We start from the raw sequence: 23,394 nt of genomic DNA, 5'->3' as shown, positions 1-23,394 counted from the left end.
AAACAAAAAAAATTCTGATGGTGGCTACTCTTCCTGGGTCTCCATAAGCTAAACTAGACCAACTAAAAAGCACTTCTCTTGGAGTTCAGTTCTTTGTCTCCATTTGGCCTTGATGGACATCAATTTTTTGTTTTGTTTTTTTTTTTTGCCATGAAGTTCATGTTTTATCTTGGGAGCTGTAACTGTAATTGCTGTACACGTGACATTTTTGTTTTGTTTTTTTAAATTAAGTTTCTGTGCTAATTCTGTGTTTCTTAGTAGGCTGTACAGTGTACTGGGTACAGTAGATATTTCAGTTGTAATATTTAAGGACAGTTTGATAATACAGAGGAAATAATTAAGTAATACCATGTAATTATGAAAGTAACTATGTAATAATCAGGTAATACGTTGGTATTAATAATGGTTATATCTGGGTAATAGTAGACAAAATATTTGGATTAAAAAATGACAGTGTGGTTACTAGGGCTGTAAAATGTAAGCCCTTTACTTGATCAGTCATTGGTAACAATAATAATCAATTAATTGAATTGTTACTAAAAAAATAATAATTTTGCTAATACCAAACAATAGCAAATGTGTTTTTCCCTTCTAAATCAAAGCTTTATTTCCACAGCAACATACTGCATATTCTCTGACAGCATATTAAACACATATACTTGAATATAAGATAACATGAGGAGCATGTTCATTAAAGTAATCTCTGTCATATTTTGTATCTTTACTTGACAGTAGAGCAATTGAATTCTTGATTGATCAATTCTTACATCATTAATTAATCACTATTGTCCCTAATGGTGATATTAACAGGGTAATAACCTGATAATTATAAGATAATACAGGTTTATGTTTTCCTAATAGTATAGGTTATCAGCATAATACTGTACAAATAACACATTCAATGCTGTGACTTGTTACCTGGAAACACCTGTGGTCATTTTTGTGTAATAACCAGAATCAGGGCTGCAAAATACCCATTTATACCAAGTTATAACCTGGTTATTATTTTGGTAATATTTGGTATTATTACCTCTTTATTACCAAACTATTACCTCACTATTACCATGTTATTACTGAGATTATTTCTGTCTCATATATATATTTTTTGTCTTCAGCCAATCTACCTTACAGAATATTATACACTGTATGTAACCCTATTATGATAATAAATCTCTTGTTTCTTGATATCAACGAACATTTTTGGTATTGTGACAGCACAGAGCCAAGACTATCTGCAAATATAAATCTATCAGTTACATGTTTGAAATTAGGATAATGTCTGAAATAGACATTTTACAGATGAATGTATTCATGATTTTAAGAGCCATAATTGTGATTCAGTTCTGTGCAGCAGAGAAGTTTAGTGGGAAACATGCAAACAACAGATAATAAGACGTGTCAGCATACATGTGCATCATGTTTGTGTTGTAACTGTATGTCAGTAGCTTACAGTGTCTCTGCATCTGTTCAGCTGAATAAAAACAGGACACACGTTCAAATGAGGACTGCCTCGGTCTAATTACTGGTGTGCTTCTAATAGGCTGCTGGAGAGAGACGAGACGAGCACCAAACCAGCCCCTCTGCTTTGTAATTAGCCATGGTGGGAGGAAGGACTCAGCCTCTGCGTGTATGTGTGTGTGTGTGTGTGTGTGTGTGTTTCAGAGAGAGAGAGAGAGAGAGAGAGAGGTTGTGTGGTTTAACCAGGTGCTCCAGTATTCTGGTAACCACAACCACCAACCCACTTCCTGTATGAGTCTAATTAGAGAGTTGATACAAATCTGAACACCAGCCAGCAGATCATCAGCAGCACAACAACATGTCAGAACATTACAAGTTTAACCAAAATGTATTTGCATTTTATATCAGCATTAATATCATAAATAATTAATCACACTGTTAGTAATTCAAACAACATGCAGCGCTGGATAAAACTCTTTCATCCTGCCAATTAAAAGACTCCAACTCCTTCCTCCCATACACAACTAATGACTGGGCTCTTTATGTTGTTTCTCTCATTACTGCAAGATGCAACTTTTGCACAAGTTAGTTTCACAGTGAACTGCACTGAATCATGGACTTTATATAGGAAACTTGTTACATTACTTTATCTAATGTTTGCTAACTGTTAACATTAGTGAACACCAAGCTAATGTTAGCTCAGATCAATAGAAGTAGCTGACAACCTTTGAAGCAGTATGACGAAAACATGCTGTTTGTTTTGTCTTTGTCATGACTGATGTTATGTTTAAAGCTGTAAAATGGTGAAAGGATAAGTTAATATGTGTTACGAGCAAGCAAGCAAAACTGTTTTTATATGGTACATTTCATTCAAGGTGGATTCACAATGTGCTGTACAGAGAGTGAGCCATCAAAGTTCCAATCACAAGAAAAGATGCATAAACAATACAGGATATATATAAAAATATATGTTAAAAAAATAAAAAATAAAAACAAGAGCAGCAACATACCAGTGAAATAGTAATACATGAGAATTAAAACCAGTTAAATGAAAGAAAAAATAAGATATAATAAGATAAAATAAAATAATTAAAAACGACAGTTGATGAATAAGAATATAAAAGCATGTCGGGTTAAAGAAATACAAGTGTAACCAATAAATAAATAATAATAAAAAAAAATAATAATAAAATAAAGCCAAATAAAGCTGCTTTTTAGATGTTTAGATGTTTTTCAGTGTCGTCCTGGGATAAAACCTCCTGTCTTTGGAAAGATTTCTTAAATGACTGCGGCCTAAACTGCATCCATTTCAATCAGTGAATGATAACACTCGAACCTGTGCATGTCCAACTGCGTGTGTGTGTGTGTGTGTGTGTGTGTGTGTGTGTGTGTGTGTGTGTGTGTGTGTGTGTGTGTGTGACAGAGGGAGTGGACTCACCATGGACTCTGGACAGTACCCGGGTAACCTCTGGAGGAGATGCTTCAGACGAGACTCACTCTTTATTGTAGCGAGCTGCAAGACAGGAGCAACATACACAATTAATGTAACACATTCTAATCCATGTGTATCTGCTGATGCATGGTTTTTATGAACAGGAGAAGGAGTGTAGAGAAGGTTTCTGTGCTGTTTCTCATGGAGGGAGGGATGGAGTGACATACTGATGTCCTCAAGTTTTGTACAGAGGAGTATGAGTATGACCACTGGGCATTATGTAAGCAGCTCTGGTGTGAAAAGTCATTCTTAAAAGGAAACTATGAATAATTTAACTTCAGGATTTTCTCTTAGGTATGAATGACATTCACAGTTCTTGCAAGTTGCAGCCCTGTTGTATTCTTGTTTTTCTGTTGAGATTCAGCTCTGCAAGAGTAAAGCACTGACAGCTGGTCTCCTAATACAACCACTGACACTGCTGTATTACTACTATTACTATACTTTGAAGGAATTTAATAAAATTGTTTTCTCAATTTACCCCCTTAATTTCCAAATGTCATTTTCATGCAAGTACGTGGTAATTACCAATTCACATATTTTTAAACTATTTGAACATATTTGCAACTACTACTACTACTTGCATGAAAATGTGACTTATCACATACTTACCATGAACTTTGGAGTAACTTTGTTGGTAAATTCAGAGAGATTTCAAATATGTTGCTTTGAAATTACCACCAACTATGAAAGTGGTACTTGCAGATTTTCACATAGTTAACCATGCAATCTGTGGGTAATCTGTGGGTACTTTCTAAGAAATTTCAAATATATGACTGACGACATGAAAACATCACGCCTCTGACCACTGCTGTTGTTTAAAAGTTTAAAACCAATTCACTTTCACATTGTGGGTGACTCTGGATGAATCAGGCAAATTCCAAACTGCTTCAGCTCTTATTCACACCTCTGACTGGGCTCATGAAAAAAATGGTTCTACGGTTGTAAATTACCCATGAAACCGCTGTGTTTAGATGAAGAACACATCACTTTGAAATTAGAATTTATAGTGGGAAAAATACTTCCAGAGCCAGCAGCTCGTCAAACTTCTAAACTCTATTACTGAGTCATTTGTACTGACAAAGATCAGACGATGCAGTACATTCATGTTCACTTTGATCCTGAGACAGTAAAATGTACGTGTTACACCTTTAGCGGTGTATTATGATGTTTTCCTACGCAGAGGAATGTGTTGAGGCCATGGGAAAGTGTTAGTCGGCCCCAACACTTCTGAGATATGCTCACTTAGACATCAATATTGCATCCAAGTTTGTGGTGTGTATCCACACACACACACACACACACACACACACTTAGCCATAACCCATCCAAGTGTTGTGTGAACATACAAGGCGAGAGCCTGGGAGAATGCAGCCACTGCCAGCAGTCTCTGGCTGAAGTGTGAAGTCATGAAACCCAGTGAGAGAGATTTACAGCTTCACACACTCACACTGCTGTTTGTGTGGAGCATCTCTCTCCCTCCACAGCTATTAGACAGGACAGACACTGCCAGTGGAAATTAATAAGGAAAGAATAGCAAAGATGCTTGATGGTCCGCAGTCACAGTGTCAGGATTTTTATCTCCTCTGTGGAATGTGAAAGAAGACGTCTCACTTGTCTTTTCACTCCCGCTGGTCTGCCTCTTGTGGGAAAATTAAACCATAAGATGGAGAAAAAACAAAGATCAAGCACTGATGGTTGTGAGCTGAGGGTTTGTGACCTCAGAAAATCTTGTCTGTCCTCCTCCAGTCCACTGATACTGATGTTTTTTCCACCAAAATTAACACACACATATGCAGGTTTACTAAATTATGGCTAAACCCACTAAGAATAGGTGATCAACCCTTCTTCCTTTTGCCAGCAGACCGGTTTGCCTCTGTTTTTCTCTGATGCTCAGCTCATGTGTGAGCAGGAGAGCAGACAGAAAGGTTTTTAAGAGTGTCATGTTCAGCTCTCAGTACTTTTGTAGCTTCTAACTGAATCTCTGTGGTTTGAAGTTAGGTTTCAGTCCTGTGTTGCCATTTCTACTCTCTTTCTGCTGTATTTTACAGTTTCATCATCTTTTTCAGCTGCAGAGGAGACTGTGAAGTTGATGCAGATGATGGGTGTCATGTTTATATCACTGCAGATCAGATCTGGAGCTGATATATACCCATGATTCCTGCAGAGTCATTTGAGTCAGTGTTTGGTTTGTCTGTTCTGAGCTACTGTAGAAACATGGCGGTGTAATATGGCGGCCTCCCTGCAAGAGGACCCCCTCCTTCTGTAGATATAAAGGGCTCATTCTAAGATAGCAAAAGCACAACCATTCTTATTTTCAGGTTATTATATAATCTATTCATGCTATATTCTGCCAATAGATCCTCCCCAGAAGACAATGTTTCTTAAAAGCCAAGGAAATTCGAGCCACTCAAAAACATTCAACACGGTCTGCAGTTGGAGCTGCAGCAGTGATGCAGCACATGGAGGCAATTAAGGTACTTTAAAACTCTTGATACCAAACTTTGTATATAAAAAAAATCACTTCTCTTTGGAGTCATAACTAATTAAAATCAGACCGCAGAGACATCATACACAAATTTGTTACCCTTTACACAGATATTAAAAAACTGCTCATCCTGGTTCCATTTTTGTTTCGCATACTTGGTTCACCTTTAACCTGCTTTCACTGGTAAAAATGGCTGTTTTCTCTCCAGTCAGCAGTCAACATGGATGATGAGAGACTTATTTACAAGGCTGAGAACTGGCAAATTTTATATGATCCAGACCAGGCTTTTTACAGGGATATCCTAAAAGAAAGGTAAGGTTTGGAAGGAAACCAGGGAGCTGTTGGGAGTTCCAAAAAACTAAACTAGCCTCCAACTACAGAAACAAGGCTGACTTCAGAAAATTACATTAGTTGTGAATAAATAACACTTTACACTTCAGTGGAGGGAGAGAAAACAAAGTGGTGCTGCTGCAACATCAGTCGTAATCTATCTGGAATATGTTTTCATGCTCTTGCTGCTAGACCAGGGGTTCCCAAACTGGGGGTCAGGACCCCCTGGGGAGACGGATGACCGGGAGAGTAATAAGAAGTGATGAAAAGTTGAACGAATATGATTTATGCAGGGAAATAAACAAACAAAAGTCTGCAGATGCTGTCAGGCTGACCTTTATTTCAATAAAATTCAACGTTTGAATCCATTTTTATAAGTTGCTTCCCCAATTATCGTTAATCATTTAGGCCTTTAATCTGTCACAATCTTGTCACTTGAAAAATAGGACTTATTTCTTTCAGTCTTTCCTGTTTTTTCATTATTGATTAACCTCTCTGTTATTTTCTTGATTAATTAATTAGTTATTTGTGCCATAAAATGTCAGAAAATGGTGAAAAATATTTATCATTGTTTCCATGACAATGTCCTCTAGTGTAAAAAATGACACAAAACACTTTATTCATAATCAAATTAGTTGATCAATTTAATAATAATTGAAATTGGGGGTGGGAGGGTGTGAAGTTTTTTTAGCCTTTGAAGGGGGGCATGCCAGAAAAAGTTTGGGAACCACTGCACTAGAGTTTGTTCACTGTGTGTTAGCAAGTGATGTTAGAAATGATAAAACAGATGTTCATTCTAACTCCACAACTTTCCTGAGAATCAACATTTTGAAATTAGTATCAGAGTATCAGTATCAGAGTGATCCGGTGATAGCTGTCTGACATCCATGGGTACACTGCAGACAAGAGACGCTAATTTTGATAGACTTTTAACTCTTTTCTTGCTATTGATGAGATATTTTGTCATTTAAGCCACAACGCTTCCCCACCAATGATGATTTTGATTGAGAGTGAGACCTTGTCAAATGCCGCATTCACTGCGAGGCAGTAGGGGATGCTGGGCAGCAGAAGAAGCACACTGTGTTACCTAGCATGAAAACGATGGTGCTCAGCTGCAGATCAGTAGGTCAAAGAGCATCGTGACCCGGCCACAGAGCGAGGCTGCTCCCGCTGCAGCCCCCTGGACTCACGCCGCAGCCGGGGCAGAGAGCACTCCAGCTGCAGGGGCTCTCAGAGAGTGTTTTGGGGAGGGATACACACACCTAATGTTGAGCACACTGATGACACTGATGTCACACATGTAATACGAAGTTATATAAAGCCAAAAACAAAAACATGAAGTTGATATTTCACTTAAAAATGTCTCTGTCACAAAAATGCCATTTTGTCAGTTTTTTGTCTGAAAAGTTGATTTTTTGATGAAACCAACCAACATTCAAGATCTGTTCTTTCTTTTGATGTATTCCATGTTAACATATTCACAGAACTGAACATTCTGCTGGTGTTGAAAAATCAGTGAAATTTGTCAAAAATGCTGGCGCTGGCTGGCTACTTCACTAAAAAACACTGGCGGGGAAACAGTTAACTGTGTCAACAAATATAGGATGAAAAACAAGTTGTGGCCCACAGGTAACTTACTGAAATTACATGGCAACATTAAACTTTGTTTACATCCCCCAAAGCATTATGGGAAGTACAGTTCCAAAACTTAAAAAGAGTACAATCAATCCCTAAATACAACTAAAACAAAAAATAATAAAAGGAATAATAAAATCCATTAATATTTTTAAGGTTTCATGTTTCATCGTCAATGTTTTTTCACATTACTTTGGTTCAGAATGTCTCATCCACAGGATTCTTATATTCCTGGAACACAGACACTCTCCTCTGTCCATTCATATAGAGACATTTCCCTGTGTTGTAAACCAGAGGACATAGGGACAAAAAAGTCGATAATTTAAAATCGTACCGGGCGTGACGGGTGTTGTTTGGGGAGCGCAGTGAGAATCCACAGAGTCAGACTTTGAAAATCCCTGGTGTTCTGAAAGCGTCTGACATTTGTACACTAGAAGTGTTGGTTGTGGTAAGTTTAACATTCCCAATTTGCTCCATTTCTCTGTTTTATTGTTTCAATTTTGCTGCTGCTGCATTCACTGTCCCCACTGGATTACTACAGATTGGTCTTTTACTTAAAAAAGAAGAACTGAGGAGGTTTAATTTCAGCAACTGTAGAAAGTTTCTGTTCTGTTTGTTCTGTTTGTTGATTTGGAGCTTTTTCCATGGAATAATTCCTTCATGCCAGGCTGCAGGTGCTCATAATGTGTTTGCAATCAGGTGTTCTTGGAGCGTTCTTTGTTGGAACGAACCCAATCAGAGGAAAGCGGTGCAGATTGACAGTAACTTCATCCACTTCTTTCCCAAATGCCCTTACATCCCTGCTGAACCGATGGAAAAACACAAAACCAAATGGAGCGACAGTGATTTGTTGGCCGATAATCAAAGAAGAAATCTCTCCGATGCAACAAAAGACCAACTCTGAAACCCAACGAGCCAAGCAGGCCATTTGTAAGACTCTCAGAGACTGTATGAAAGGTGAATAAGTGCTGGCTGGCAGACTGATGGGCTCTTTCTCCACCGCCGGCCTCATCAAGCAGCAGCACAGCAGCAGTTTCCAATCAGTCGCTATGAAGTCCTGAGAGACTGCAGGTTCTTTATTCCAACTACAGTCAGAAACAGCTGAGATTCCTTCTCAGACAGTAGAACCGACTCCTGTGATGTTTAGCAGCAATGACATCCTTTGGACTCGTAGATTTGTTGGCTGTAAAGAACCTTTGAGGCAACGTTCTTTATACTGAAGCACCATGTTAACATAGATCTCTACAAGTCTGCTAAAAAAAATCTTTTACAACCTGTGACTTATTTCTAAAGTCTTGAGCACACGCATTGAGTTAACTGCAGAGAAATCATATCACTGCAACCATGCAGAATAAACTTTAAAAAGTTTTCCTGACGTACAAACTGTAGTTCAGATAATTTACTTCTTCTTCTTTGGATAAACTTGACACTTTGAGTTTTAGAAACTTAAAAATAATAATAAAATTAAATTGAAAAAAATAAAAATTCAAAGACTGGTCACAGTGAGCTGTGAACCAGATTTGTCTTTTTTTAGTGACTGAAAAATTAAATAGTTTTTATTGAAAATATTAACATTTTAACATTCACTTTCACTTCAATGAATTTCACTCATTTTTTTTTAAATAGAATGTTTCTAAAAATCAAAGCTTTAAGTTTAACTAAAGAAGAAAAGTAAATTATCTCAACAAAAGATCAGAACTTAAGAATTTGAGTTGGACGCAACAGTCAAAACTTTATTATAGTATGCTGCCTAAAAATTTTGAGTTTTCCCAACTTTTTCATTTTTACAGTGTATTTATACTACTACTTCCGTTATGACTGTGAGCTGTTGCGGCTTCTTTTTGTAGCTGGATATAATTTGAAGCATCTTTTCCCTTCACGCTCTAAAAAGATTTTGTCTCGTTGTGGATCTTTGATTTCTCCTCTCAGGGAGAAGACCACGCTGCTTTTTGCTTTCCCAGTAACAGATCTCACTGAGCAGGAATCAGCCAGGTCTCCTGGACGTATTCCAAGTACCACAAACTCTTGGACTGCAGAGGGAAACTAAATGAAACTCCTGTACATGAAAACTTTTTCCAATTTCTGGCATATTTAAAGTAATTATTAATATAAACACTCTCTGAGAAATGATTAAATGAATTAAACAAACAAAAACCTTGATGCCTTGTGTTGCACTACAACCTGCAGTGAAGAAACCTGCAGAAACCACACAGTGCAGCACTAACCTTCAAATCTTATTTAAATCAGAGGTTGAAATAAAAAGACTTATAACATTGGATAGCCCACATATGCATCTGCTTTTTTTCAAGTGGCTGCAGACCTTTTCTTTGGTAGGCTGCTCTTATTTTCCGCTGGAACAGTTAATCAAAATGCTGATTGGCTGCTGTGACCTTAAGTTTGAATTTGAAACTTCAGTTTAATTTGTTTAACACTGTTTAAAAATAATTTTCTATTCACATGATTTTTTTTGGTCCCTGGAAAATTACCAATAATGATATTCCAACTGTCCAGTTAAATCAAATCTGTTATTTGGCATTCAATTAGATTCTTTTTAATGATACAACACCATGAAAATCAACATTGAGATTCAGAGAAGACAGTCAGCCTGTCAGCCTGCATTTCATTTGATGGGGGGGCAGCAACTGGACCTGGACCTGGACTGTAGACACTCAACAACTGAGCCAAGATAGCTTAAGATTGTTGTTTGAAATAACTTCAGACTACACTAAATGCATAAAAGTAGTCTGTCCAAAGGCAGTTATTAGATTCTGATTCTGAGAGGAGGAAAAATTATAAAATCCCAACTGTACTGCACTGTATTAGAGCTGCAACTAACAATTATTTTCATAGTTGATTAATCTGTTGATTATATTGTCTATTCATCGAGCAGTTCTTTCGTCTACAACACTGGTTCCCTACCTGGAGTCCTGGCCCCCTTTAGAGGAGTGCCAAAAATCACAGGAGTCCTCCAAGACTTTGGTCTGAGGTCCTCAAAATCAGATTTGTGTATGTGAACTAAAATCACAAATTCAAGGTTCATACAATTCTTTCAAAATCAAATTCAAGCATTTTCCAGCACCATATATAAATGATATATTTATATACAAGATGATTATTTCACATTAAATCAGATCTTATTATTGTTTTTATCAACCAAAATTATGTTTTGTGATAGAATTCTATAATTTCTACAGTTGCAAATTTTTCTTCTTGTTTTCTTATTTTAAGTTTACTTTTAAGTGTCCTTATCCAGTGAATGGCTCCGCCAGACAAAACACTGTCAATCCCATTTCTAGACTATTGATTATATACATGTTTAATTGGCTAAATTCTTATTTTGGTAATTGATTGGTTAATGATTAATCATTAACTTTGTGTGCAATCCAGCTCAGCAAATATCTGACTTATTTTATTTCTTTATCTGAAAAGTTAACTAACTAATTCAGTCAGGCAGCAATTTATTATTAAAGTAATCTGATTACACTTTCAAGCAGTTTCAGGCACTTTATTCAAAATCTAAGCACTAATCTAAGCACTTTTTAAACCTTGAAAACTACTATTATTTATAGATGTACCAAAGGTAAAGGTTCTAAGAATGGAAATCATTTAGTGGATGTTTATTTTGGACAGTAAAGTGTGTGTGTGTGTGTGTGTGTGTGTGTGTGTGTGAGGTGACTTTTGTGACATTCAGGTTTACTTACTGTCTGTTCTGTTTTATAAGAATGTTCCAACAGTATCAAACCAGCGGGGAACCACATCAGAATCTTTGTTCTTATTCATTAATTTATCTAAAAACCAGATTCTTTGAGCCATTATGGTTCTTGTTATAGAACCTTTGAAGAACCGCTCATTTTCTGGGTGTAACCAGGCACAAGGCAGCTTCCATTAGAGCTAAAATAGTCCTGGTGATTACAGCGTGTGCCTGACACCAATCCCCTACACCCCGACACCAAAACACACCCACACACACACACACACACACACACACACACACACACACACACACACACACACACACACACACACACACTCAAGATCTTAAACACAACCCCTGACGGGTATTTTGAGAACATCACACTTCTAAAAAGCCCATTATCTTCCCTTCTCCATCTTTTTCATCTTTATCACTCTCTTCTCTTCCTTTTTTCTGTCTTTTGAAGTGTCCCTCCCATCTCTTCACTCCTTTTTTGTCCATCTTATTTTCTTTTTTAATGTCTTTCTTTGGTGATGTCAACCAATAGGAGCACAATCATTTCTGTCCAATGTCCCTCTCTCCAGCAGTCCACCACTTCAAACGCAGGAGGAAGGTTTGAACTCTCTGCCTGTTTGTCGCTCGCAGAGAAAAGCTTCTTTTTCGTGTCTCCTTTGTGTCTCTTTGCCATAAAGAAGGACATGGGGGCTTCAGAGACAGAGAGAGAGAGAGTGTGTGTGTGTGTGTGTGTGAGTGAGAGAGAGAGAGAGAGAGAGAGAGACAGAGAGAGAGAGAGAGAGCATCACCTGCTCCCAATTGAAGCAGGGTGAGACAGAACTTTTATTCTGCACTTCAAAGAGCCAAGAGACAAAAAAACTTTGCACCACTCCCCTTCAAAAACCTCTATTCATAGGCCGACCATAATGGGCTGAGGAGTGGGCTTGTGTGAGTGTCTGTCTGTGTGTGTGTGTGTGTGTGTGTGTGTGTGTATGTGTGTGTGAGTGTGTTTATACCTGGTCACATGCTTCTTTGCAAGGCGAGAACTCGGCAGCATGGTGGCAACAGGAGGGATCTGTGGACACAAGCACAAAGTTAGTTGCTATGTTACAATCAGGGCAAGAGTTGGGTTTTTCTGATACCGATACAACAACATAAAATATGCTGGATTGAGCGTCAGTGGAGGTAAGAAGATCATGGTTGTTCCCCAGGTTGGAGAAACCGAGGAACAAAGCAGAGATGATGATTTTGTCCGGACCAAAAACAAAAAAAGAAAGCATTTAAGTCCTGGTGCGGTTCGTGTTCAAACTGACTTTTTACAAACCAAGAGGAGAAAACATGCTGTTTTGTTGATTGACAGGTAACTCATTGATTGGACTCATAATGACACACAATGACTTTAGAATCGACTTGACAAAATCAAAACAGGACTGCAACAACAGCTTGGTCTTTAACACCAGTAACTTGAGACTTGACTGGAACTTTTGACTTGAAAATACCTGATACCTTCCCTCAAGCTCAAAGATTTAAAGTCTGTTACTTCAGAAGTGTGAATCCACAAATCAGTAGTTTCCTTTATTCTCAGCAATTGAACACTTAATTCCCAAGATCCACTTTGAGAATCCTGAAGAATCATGAAGAACTAAGAACAGAAGCTTGAGTCGATTGGCATTACATTTGGTAAAGAGTGCATTATGGACTCAAGACTTGACTTTGGACTTGTCTGTCTTGACTTGGTGCTTCCCTCTCAAAGACCTGGTGTCATCTCTTATTTTAGCACTGTTTCAGAAATAATCTCACTTGATATTAATATGGCTAATAATGCATCACATGACCATTCATGAACACTGGCATGCACATGTCAACAGGAGGGAAACTGTCTAATCTGTGATTGGTTGCCTATACTACAAACAAAGAACAGTAATAATCTAAAGTAAGACCAGAGATTTCTTTGCTTGGTCGATGATGAGGTGGTGCAGAACACGGCTTGATTCCACCCGGCACGGCTGCGTCACATTACGGCTGCGCCACGTGAACAGGACCTGATTGTAATGCTTATGACTCCACCTGCATCCCAGAAGCAACCGTCTGCTCCGCTTCAAATACAAGCTGAGTCTGCTTTCGACAGATGCTGCATCAATCTGCACAGAGCAGATCGAACGGGCGGGAAGTCATACACAGAAAAAGCACAGAGAATCTGGTCAATTTTCAAAATAAAAGACCCAGTGCAGACTCAGGATCATAAAGACAGACAGAAAAGAAACTATTTAACTGGATAACCTTTTTATCCATGTCAGAAGCACAAAGAGAAAGAAAGAGGAGCAAATCAATAAAATCTGAGCAACACTATCAGGTAGGCAAGACACTCCGCTGCTCTAACACTGCTGGTGGGTTATGCAGCATGAGGAGGACGGATCGAAACTGTGGTGCGCACGTGCCGTACTGGTAACACATACACAACAAGGTCATCAATGCCTGTAATACATTATCCAAGTGTTTATTGTTGAATAAACCACTGGAAGTCGAGGCTGATGTTTTCTTCCTGAGAAGAATCACCTAATGAATCAGGGAAAGACACACCCTGTCTGATAAAACCCTATCAATGTGTCATCATTTCCAAAAGTCTTCCTGTCCAGACTGAAACACAGTCCAGGAGGTTTCAGACTAAAATGAGGTGGACAGTGTTTTACAAAAGTCTTCCAAATGGGGTTCAAAAAACCTGGGATAATTTAAACTTAGCAAAAGTTATGTTTTAAAACAAATACATATTAGTGTGGATGTAGCCTTATATAAAGTGTCCTTAGAAATGAATATAATGTTACAGGAAAAAAGCTCTTCTAAGAATATAGTGACTGCTGGTTTAACTTTACAGATGTGGTACATTTAGGAAGCCTGTTTTAGTCCAAAACCTTGACTATGCCAATGTTGCCTGAAACATATACATCAGTTTGTCTCCTCAGACTTGCTAGATTAAAAATCTGGAAAGTCACCCTTCAGACGTCGACTGTGCCTAAGTGGAACTGGTGCTGTGGCTGAGATATACTCATCCTCTGTGCAGACAGAGTTTTAAATTGAAGGCGACATTTTTATCACCCATTTACTGTAAATAATATCTGGGTGTCTCCGAGCTAAACAGAATAACAAACACACACAGACAGGAGATGCTGGCTGGCAGCAGAGCTCCAAACCACAGCCCGGCCCTGGCTTCCAGTAAGGGACTTGGCTCAGTTTGCTGTCAAAAAAAAAAAAAAACTGCCTCCACCTCCTCATGTGTGGACGTGACAACACGACACTTTGACACACTGATGCAGAGCTGGACTCTTCCAGTAAGGACCGGACGAATATAGTCAGAAAGACAGACAGACAGAGGGACATGCTGTTATCACCCACTGTCTCTGTTGCTTCTCCAGTATTTTATTCATTTTGGGCCAAAGAGAACAGTTCAGGGGGGACTGGTTTGAGCCTTTTAATCAAGGACACTGTGTCAAACCATGAACTTGTGTCTTAAGTAGCACAATATGAAACACAAATAGTGATTCAGCTCAATAGTGTTGACTGAGGTCACTGTCTGATCAAAAAGTGAGTGAGCATATTCAGCTTTTGTATTTTAGAAGTTACCTTCATTCATTTTCTGCTTGTACCAGAATACTGAAATGAAAATATCATTTACTGACCAGCATCGCTGCTTAAATGTTTCTCTGTTGCTCAGTGTGGTCTGTAGTCAGGTGGAAACGAAAATAAAGCAGAAAAGCTGAACTTTTCGCCGTGCTGTTACTAAGATTCCATCTCCAGCAGTGGAAAACTCTCCGCTGAAACTTTACCACCAGTGAAGCACATCGATATGCACAATTCTCTACGGCCGCAGGGTTTTTGGAAACACACTATAGACCGAGTTAATAACTTCTCCTGATCAGAGCTGGCTGAAGTTTGTAAAGAGTCCCAGAGTGTGTTGGAGGGGCTTCACTTAGGAATGTGATGGTGTTTGAAGTATAAAATAGGCAAAATGCCTTCTTGTTTTCTCTTTGTTAAATCTAAGACTTTTAGACACCGTTTTAGTACCACACAGCATGTGATTTAATCAGCCTGTCCGCACCATATAAGTTATCTGTGCAAACAGCTTTTTATGACACATATTTTTCATTTATGTTTAGGTGGAGACCTCTAGTGGCCGTAGTAATTATGACACAAGCACTATAAACGTGAGAAATTCTGCATAGGATGGATGGGTCACAACACAAGCAACAGAGCAACCAACCACAGACAAAACTAACACTACTGTCAATGACAGTCGAGACAAAATTGGGACAAGTTGTGATACCCCCTTGGAAATTTCCAGTTTTGTATGTGCATTTCACATTAAGTTCAAATTAATGCAGAAATTTCACTGAATTAATAAGTGTCTGTTTGAATTGTAATAAATCAGTAATAATATTGTAGAAGGTGTAGATGTTTATAACTGTTAAACTGAGCAAAAAGTTAATGGAGTTTGGCAGGCAGTGTGTTATTTCAGAGCAGTGGGCTTTTGTTTTTGCAGGATAACAGGCTGAACTTTACACTGAGAGACAACTGACAGCTGATCAACTTACAGTGGAGGTACTCCTCGCTTGTTATTGTTCATTTTTGAGGTTGCATGCATCCTGCACTCCTGCAGAGCTCCTGCAGAGCTCCTGCAGAGCTCCTGCAGAGCTCCTGCAGAGCTCCTGCAGAGCTGGTGAATCAATTCAGTATCGTAGTTGATCAGAAGCATGGTTCTAATGTAAAATAATCAATCATGGTTAGCCTAGCTTAGCATAAAAACGTGATGCTGGGGGAAAAACCAAGCCTGGCTCAGTCCAACACAAACACCTATAACAACTCTCACTTTCTGTCTACCAGAGCAGTTGGCAATTACTGGTCATAGATATTGGCTGAAAAAAAACATTGTGCATGTTTATAAATAACATTATATCTGCTGTGATTTGGTACTATATAAATAAAATTAGCTTGACTTCACTCTGCAGCTCCCTAATTAATTGCATGTTATCTGTTTAATCTGCATACAGCTAGTTGTTACCCCTTGCTCCCAGTCTTTATGCTAAGCTAGGCTAACCACATTCTGACACAAGCTCTCGACATAACACACAGATATGACCTTGATATCAATCTTTTAATCTCACCCTTGGACAGAAAGGAAAAAAAACGTCACCCTGCGCTGAATGATGATGATGATAAATTACTGTAACTATTAAGAGGCTTTTCTTGTGGAAACCTCCACAGTGAGACAAAAACAGGATGTGTTTCTTAACATGAACATGGTGTTAGTCTGGCTTTTAAATAATGTATAACTGAAATGGACATGTAATATGTATGTAGTTTGTTAATGAATAAGGCCTTATAATTCTGCTATATCCCCGTCCTAATATCCTTATTTGGAGCTGTGTCTTCCCGTCCCTGCTGTCTCCACCAAGCAGCCAGCAGCCTCTTTGTCCCCCGTCCATCCTGACCATTCCCAGCAGACATTATGGGACGTAAAGGAGAGTGAGTCAGTGTACTCGACAGGCTGATGAAAACCACAACACCAGCTTATCAGCACGTTCATGTGTGTGGGCAAGTGCACGTATGGTTGCGTTTGTTTCACTCTCTCTCTCTCTGTGTGTGTGTGTGTGTGTGTGTGTGTGTGTGTGTGTGTGTGTGTGTGTGTGTGTGTGTGTGTGTGTGTGACTGTGTGTGTCTGTGAGCGACCCCTCCAGTGCTGTGTCTTCAGCTGCCTGACACTGGAGTTTCTGGATTCCATCACTGGGGTCTGTTACACTCATCTTTGATGCTCTAAAGAAGAGCAGGCTTCCACTTTGTGTGTGTGCGTGTGTGTGTGTGTGCGTGTGTGTGTGTGATGTGGAGAGTGCATAATGAATGGAATGAATAAGAGCAGAACTGAACCTGCTGTGGACCCTAAATTGGTCTTTTTAGGGTTTCTGAGAGTACTTCATGTGGTCACAGTAGAGTCAGGAAAAAAGTGTTTGTATGTGCAGATCATTGGGTTTATTGTGCGCGCTGATTCTCGTCTTTTCATTTGTCTTCCTCTCTCTATCAATCTTAAAACGTCTAAATCACTATACTAATCAGTATCAGCTGCATCAAATGATTTTTGTGTCCACTTGAGGGCAGCAGAACCAGCTGATAACACAACAACTGACACATAATCACCTTACAGCCCATTTTCCTATCTAGCAGACATTTCAGCATTAATTTAGGTTATTTGTATCCACCTGTTTAATTTATGTACACTATTCACTTTAGGAAAATATATTTGTCTCTAGCTGTTGAACTGAAACTGTGTTGGTAGTGTTCAGTAGGTTTATAAAATAATATAAAAAATTGCAATTTCTGCAATTAGTTACAGACCCCAGTATACAAGTATATTTAAACAGAATAGACCAACAGACACATTTACACTGCATGCAAAAAGGTACATGGGATTTTCATTCAGATATCTTGGTGAGACATCGAAGGACCCAACTTTTTCCCGAACCAACATTTAGCCAAAACTCTGGAGCATTACTTAGTCCCTTCCTGACAAGCTGGCATGACACAGTTGGAACCAATGGATGCCTTAGGTCAGTGTCTTCTAAACTTTTTTATTTATTATTATTATTTTTTTTATGACGACCCTCTTCTTAAAAATGACAGACAAACCATTGTGACCCAATTCACCGGAAGACTTATCCAAAACTCTTGGACAGAGTTTATATGTACACAAATGAAAATGACGAAAAAACAAGAATAGAAATGAAAATGATGAAAAAATTACAAAAAAAAGAATCCCCATGCATATTGCAAAACAAAACAATGCCACAGTCACTAGATGTCCTTTTATAAAATAAAGTCAAAATAACTAAATGAAATAATTAATCATGTTACATCATGGTATGTACTGTTACAGTCAGGTATAATATTGAGACAGTTTTTTATTGCGATATTCAAGAGATTCTTACATCCCTACTGATCATACTCTTTATTGTTCCAGTGTTGATTTTTACTCTCTTTTATATATTTGTATTTCATTTCATGTATTTGCTTGATTCTTTTCTGTTTCTGTTATTTAGTTTGTCTATTTGTAGACTCATAGTGGAGCTAGGCCTCTAAGACTTCCACTTTACGTTGTAATGTGTATGATTGTCAATGTGACAATAAAAGCTGATTTTGATTTTCAGAGTTATTCCAGTTCATCCTGAGGGGAACATGAAGGTCGGGACCAAACTTCTCAGCAATGATGTATTTCAATTAAAAACACAAGCCTAAAGATGGCGCTAGAGAAAAGGTGAGAGAGTCACCACAGTCAGCACAAAACACTGTGTGATAGTTGTTAAAATATTTCAATTGTAACTGTTCTGACAGACACACACTGCCATCTCTGGCATTACTAATGCTGAGTGTGTTCATCTGTGTGTGTGTGTGTGTGTGCACCTTGTGGCCTGAATGAACCCAGAACAAATGAACACTCTCTCTCTCTCTCTCTCTCTCTCTCTCTCTCTCACACACACACACACACACACACACACACACACACACACACACACACACACACACACACACACACAGAGAAACAGCTTTTCCCAACAATGGCAGGTGACATAATAATTTGAGGGAGGGGGAGGGTTGATGGAGGCCATTCAGTCATGTACAGTATGAGGCCCCTGGCTAGCTGCTAATGAGCGCTGGCCCCATTCTGCCTCACATACACACAACAGGAACAAGAACTCCCCCTCAGCTACATTGTTACATTCAGTCTGTGGAATGAAGCCTCAGCTGCAGCGCTCCACTTCATTCAAGCAGCCAAATTACAGTTTAGAGTTTCTGTATTACCACCACACACCAACCTGTCTGCACACCGAGAGCACACAGCTTCACCCGGAAGGGACGACTGCAGGAATTTTATTTTATATTGACACCGTTTTGTTCAAATTGGGTCTTATTTTTGTAGTTCTGTCTGCTATGTTGGGTCAAGTGTCATCATACAGATCATACATCATAACTTCTGCACTGTAAGTTGAGAAAACTTCAAGGTAACTAACTATGAAATATTTGCAAAAAGCAACCCAAATTCTTAAATTTTGAAAAAGTTTTACTTTACTTTTCTTCTTTAGATAAACTTCAATCTTTTAGTTTCAGAAACCTCCCAAAAATTGTATTAAAGAAATATTGAGTAAACTCATTGAAGTGAATGAAAGATGGTAAAAAGTTTAAATATTTTCAATTAAAGTATTCAAATTATTTTCAGGCACACAAATAATGACAAATAAGGTTCACAGCTCACTGTGGCCAATTTTTGAAATACATCTTTTAAAATTCAAAAATTCAGGTTCATCTAAAGAAAAGAAAGTAAAAGAAAGTAAATTATCCCAAATAAAGATTAAAGTTCAGGTTTTAAGTTTGAAAAAGTTAAGAAAACTCAAAATGTTAAGGCCAACTCAAATTCTTATGTTCTTCTGTTGAGATAATTAACTTTTCTTCTTTATATAAACTTAAATCTTTGAGTTTTAGAACGCCCCATCCCCCAAAATTGTACAAATTGTAAAAAATTATAGAATTGCCTATATTAATTAAAGTGAAAATGAATGATGGCTAAAACTTTTTATATTTTCAATCAGAACCAATTAATTTTCAGGGACCAAAATAATAAAAAAGTGATTAAAATACATACATATTTTTTTGAGCTTCTGGAACCTGAAGAATGAAATTCACCTAAAAAACAAAAAAGTTAATTATCTAAACTAAAGATTAGAGGTCGGCAGAGCTTTATAAAGTTTATTTCAAAACTTCAAAAATTGAGTTGAATTTGCAGTATGTTGCCTTGAAATTTTGATTTGTCTCAACCATTTTTTTTTTACAGTGCAGTCAAACCGAAGAGGAAATGAATGCAAATGGTAAAACTGTTAACCTCTGCGAGAATAACAGCCTGATTCAACTTTTCCATGGTAACCAACATTTCAGGTGTGCTCACTTTTAAATTGAGTGTTTGAGATGATGTGGATAATCTGCTGGCTCAGTACAATGCTGCTTTTCTTCCAGTGTGGAACTGCAGCCATGTTTCCATGTTCCTACATCTCAGCAACGAGGCTGCTTCAGTGAGCAGACAGTGATCATAACTGATAGAAACAGTGGACAAAACAGTAAAAATAAGACCCAAGTTGTAATGAACTGAAATGGTTACTGAAGTCATGAGGATCCTGTCAAATAAGGACCTCTTTACTATTTATGTTAGGGATTAATACATGTTGGTGTCATACCAAAACCCATGATAGCAATCTGACTAGATCAGACCTATGAAACATCAAGTTCAGAACAGTAAAATGTAAAAATATTGTTGTTTTGAGCTTGAACTTCATCTTAAGATAATTTCGAATTTTCCAATCAAAAACATACTGAACATAAAAAACTGAGAGGAAAGTTTGAGAACTTAAGAACCTGCAATCTATAAATATCAACTTGACTTTTTGACAGCATCTGCCTTACAGTCAGTGGTTTTTCCCTGTCTAATGCAGCACAAAGAGGGTTATGTCAGGAACACTGTAAGAAAGAAAGCTGACAAAAGTCCTCATTTCAAGGCAACTATTGTCATTCAGTTTTTGATTTTGTATCAAACTCCTTTGCTTGAAATGAACTTTGTTGGCATTGTTGTTCCAACCTATAGCCTTTATTTGACAAAACTTATTTTTGTTCTTAGATGAACACAAATCTTTGAGTTTTGGTAGCAAAACATTTTGTATTTCAAAATTAGTTGAAAGTGAATTGTAGTTAATATCAGGGCAGTTATGAGTATGACTCTGATGTGATTTTTTTTTTTTTTTTTTTGCATAAATCTGTACCAAATGAATATTTTTTTCAGTCTGTAGAATCTCTGCCTTACTTCTTTCATTCATTTAACAGCTTTTTGACATACATTTTTGCCTTTAACAGATATTGCACCTCCAGCAATTTGAAATGCACAGATCTAGTTAATATATATAATACATATACTATTTTCAGTTGCGACCACTTAATTGTCAAACACCATAATAATGACGTTTTGATGATGAATACAGAATTCTTTGGGTTTCTTAAAACTCAAAAATTAAGTGAAGACAGTTCCCTTGAAATTTTTTTCTTAACTTTCTTTCTTTCTTTTTTCACAGTGGATAGCCTTGGACTTGAAGAGAAAAGTGTACTGTTTGGGAGGCGAGATCACAGTGATGGTCGAGGAGATTGAAGCGACCTAAGATTTATTATTCAGTGGTCTAAACAGTGGGCAGACAAACAAAGACAAACACAAAGCTTGGGAGTGTGTCACTATTAATTCCTCACATCTTTAACTGATCATTTCTATCACATTGTTCATAAAGTTAACGCAAAGTTCACAGACTGCAACAGCAGGAAAATCACTTCAGATAAGTCTAGACTTTGCTTAGATCATTTCCACATAAATAAATACTTATACTTGGATTTCCTTCTTAAGATCAAAATTCGTCTTAAAACTATTTTATAAATGAGGCCCTCAGTCTGAATAGACCTTTTCTACAGCAGCTATCTGACATTAAATAGCAGTGTAAACACAGGTGTCACCAATGATACTAATTACGGTCCCATTCCATTCATGTTAGAGTCAGGCTGCTGCTGTTGTGCATGCTGGCTCCCTGGAAAGGCTCTGCTACACTAAATGGAACGAGACCTTAATTATTATCATTGGTAACACCTGTGTTTCCTGTACTGTTTCATATCAATATGGCTGCTGAGAGAAGGGTCGACTGCATGTCATCACCATGAAGGCAACAGCACGAGGTTAAACACACACAGTAAATGAGTGCTTTGTTCTGCTCTCCTAAAAACAATAATTATCACCTCTGTTCCACCAAGAAGAGTTAAGACAGAGATCCACAAGATACTGAGCTCATTTCACAGTCAGTTTTTCTTTTCCCCCAGTGGTGGTATTCTATGCTTGCCAGGATCTGACATTAACTATGGCCCTATATGACCCATGGCCACAAAACGTTACTCTGTGGCCACCAAATATTCCATGTATTCCTGTGGCTACCAAGTTTTATCCCCATACTGTGAGACTTCACCAACACAATGTCACAGTTCAACAAACACCCAGATTCCTTCACAACTTTGAGTTCAACATTTTACAAAAACAGTGAGCAGTTACATCACCGGCTAGCTGCTGATATGTTGGGGCTAATGAAGTCTACTCAGCTGACTCAAACTGCTAATTTAAAGGGACAGTTCTCTCTTTTCTCTTGCCTGTAGCCCTATTTATCCATCTAGATAGTTTTGGTGTGAGTTGTAGAATTTTGGACATATCAGCTGTAGAGATGTCTGCTTTCTTTACAGTATAATGGAACTAGTCCTGTGACGCTCAAAGCACCAAAAACCAATTTGGAAAACTCAGCAGCAACACCTGTTTGTAGAAATCATGACCCAGTTACTCAAGATAATCCAAAGACCTTGTTGTGAGCAGTTTTATGTAGGAACTACTTTCATTCTGCAGTAGAATCAACCAGAACTACTTTTTTCTGTTTGAAATAAAGCAGAAGTAGTCAAGTGTCATTTATATTGGAAAGAAGGTAAACATCTCTACAGCTAATATCTCCAACACTCTGCAACTCACACCAAAAAATCTAAATGGATAAATATGGCTACAGGCCAGGGGGGAAATATGTACATTTGGTTTTGGGGTGAACTATCCCTTTAAGAAAGAGTTTCACGAGATTCTGTGAATGAGCTCATTTCACATTGTTGAGAAGGTTCTGCTCATGTCTGATCAGTGTGTGTGGTGTTATTCTATGCTTGCCAGTGTTTGACAGTAACCATGGCCCTATATGGCCTGTGGCCACAAAAACTTACTCTGTGGCCACCAAATATTCCATGTTGGTGGTCCGATGTGGCCAAGTTTTATTCCCATGCTGCGAGCCATTACCAGCACAACATTTCCACAGTTCCTTCATGCCTTTAGTTCAGCATTCTATGAAAAGGTACTGCAAACCAATTAGGTACTGATATGTTGTAGGATTTTCACTCCTGTTCCCTGTCTGGTCCAAGTCCCATCAACCCACAGTCACACACCTGAAAAAACTATTATTATTATGATTCCTGCTCCTGCTGGGTTTTTTTTTCTTGTCTTGTTGCAGTGCTGTGATCAATAGTCAAACTGTCTCATATCCTGCAGGAATCCCACAGGTTTCCCATGGGATTCACACAAAAATGTCAGCCTCTAGTTAAGACTGACGTCTGGATTTACTAAAACAACTCAACAAACTATGAAAAAAAAGGAATAATCAACAAAATGTAGAA

The 23,394-nt window shown here is 38.1% G+C and overlaps 1 protein-coding gene across 1 annotated transcript in view; it reads right to left on the bottom strand.

Moving 5' to 3' along the window:
- Positions 1 to 23,394, bottom strand: part of reck (reversion-inducing-cysteine-rich protein with kazal motifs) — a 122,956-nt gene that overhangs the window by 77,776 nt on the left and 21,786 nt on the right. The window contains exons 2-3 of the mRNA XM_084746960.1: positions 12,105 to 12,163; positions 2,897 to 2,971 (exon numbers count right to left, since the gene is read on the bottom strand). Coding sequence (XP_084603086.1) covers positions 2,897 to 2,971; positions 12,105 to 12,163 — 134 coding nt within the window. The remainder of the gene's footprint in view (positions 1 to 2,896; positions 2,972 to 12,104; positions 12,164 to 23,394) is intronic.

This window comes from Lutjanus erythropterus, chromosome 21 (genome assembly GCF_056507025.1).
Source record: "Lutjanus erythropterus isolate fLutEry1 chromosome 21, fLutEry1.hap2, whole genome shotgun sequence".
In the NCBI taxonomy this organism is placed as follows: domain Eukaryota; kingdom Metazoa; phylum Chordata; class Actinopteri; order Lutjaniformes; family Lutjanidae; genus Lutjanus; species Lutjanus erythropterus.
The sequence above is the reverse complement of the archived record's forward strand: the minus strand, read 5'-3'. Positions and strand labels throughout refer to the sequence as shown.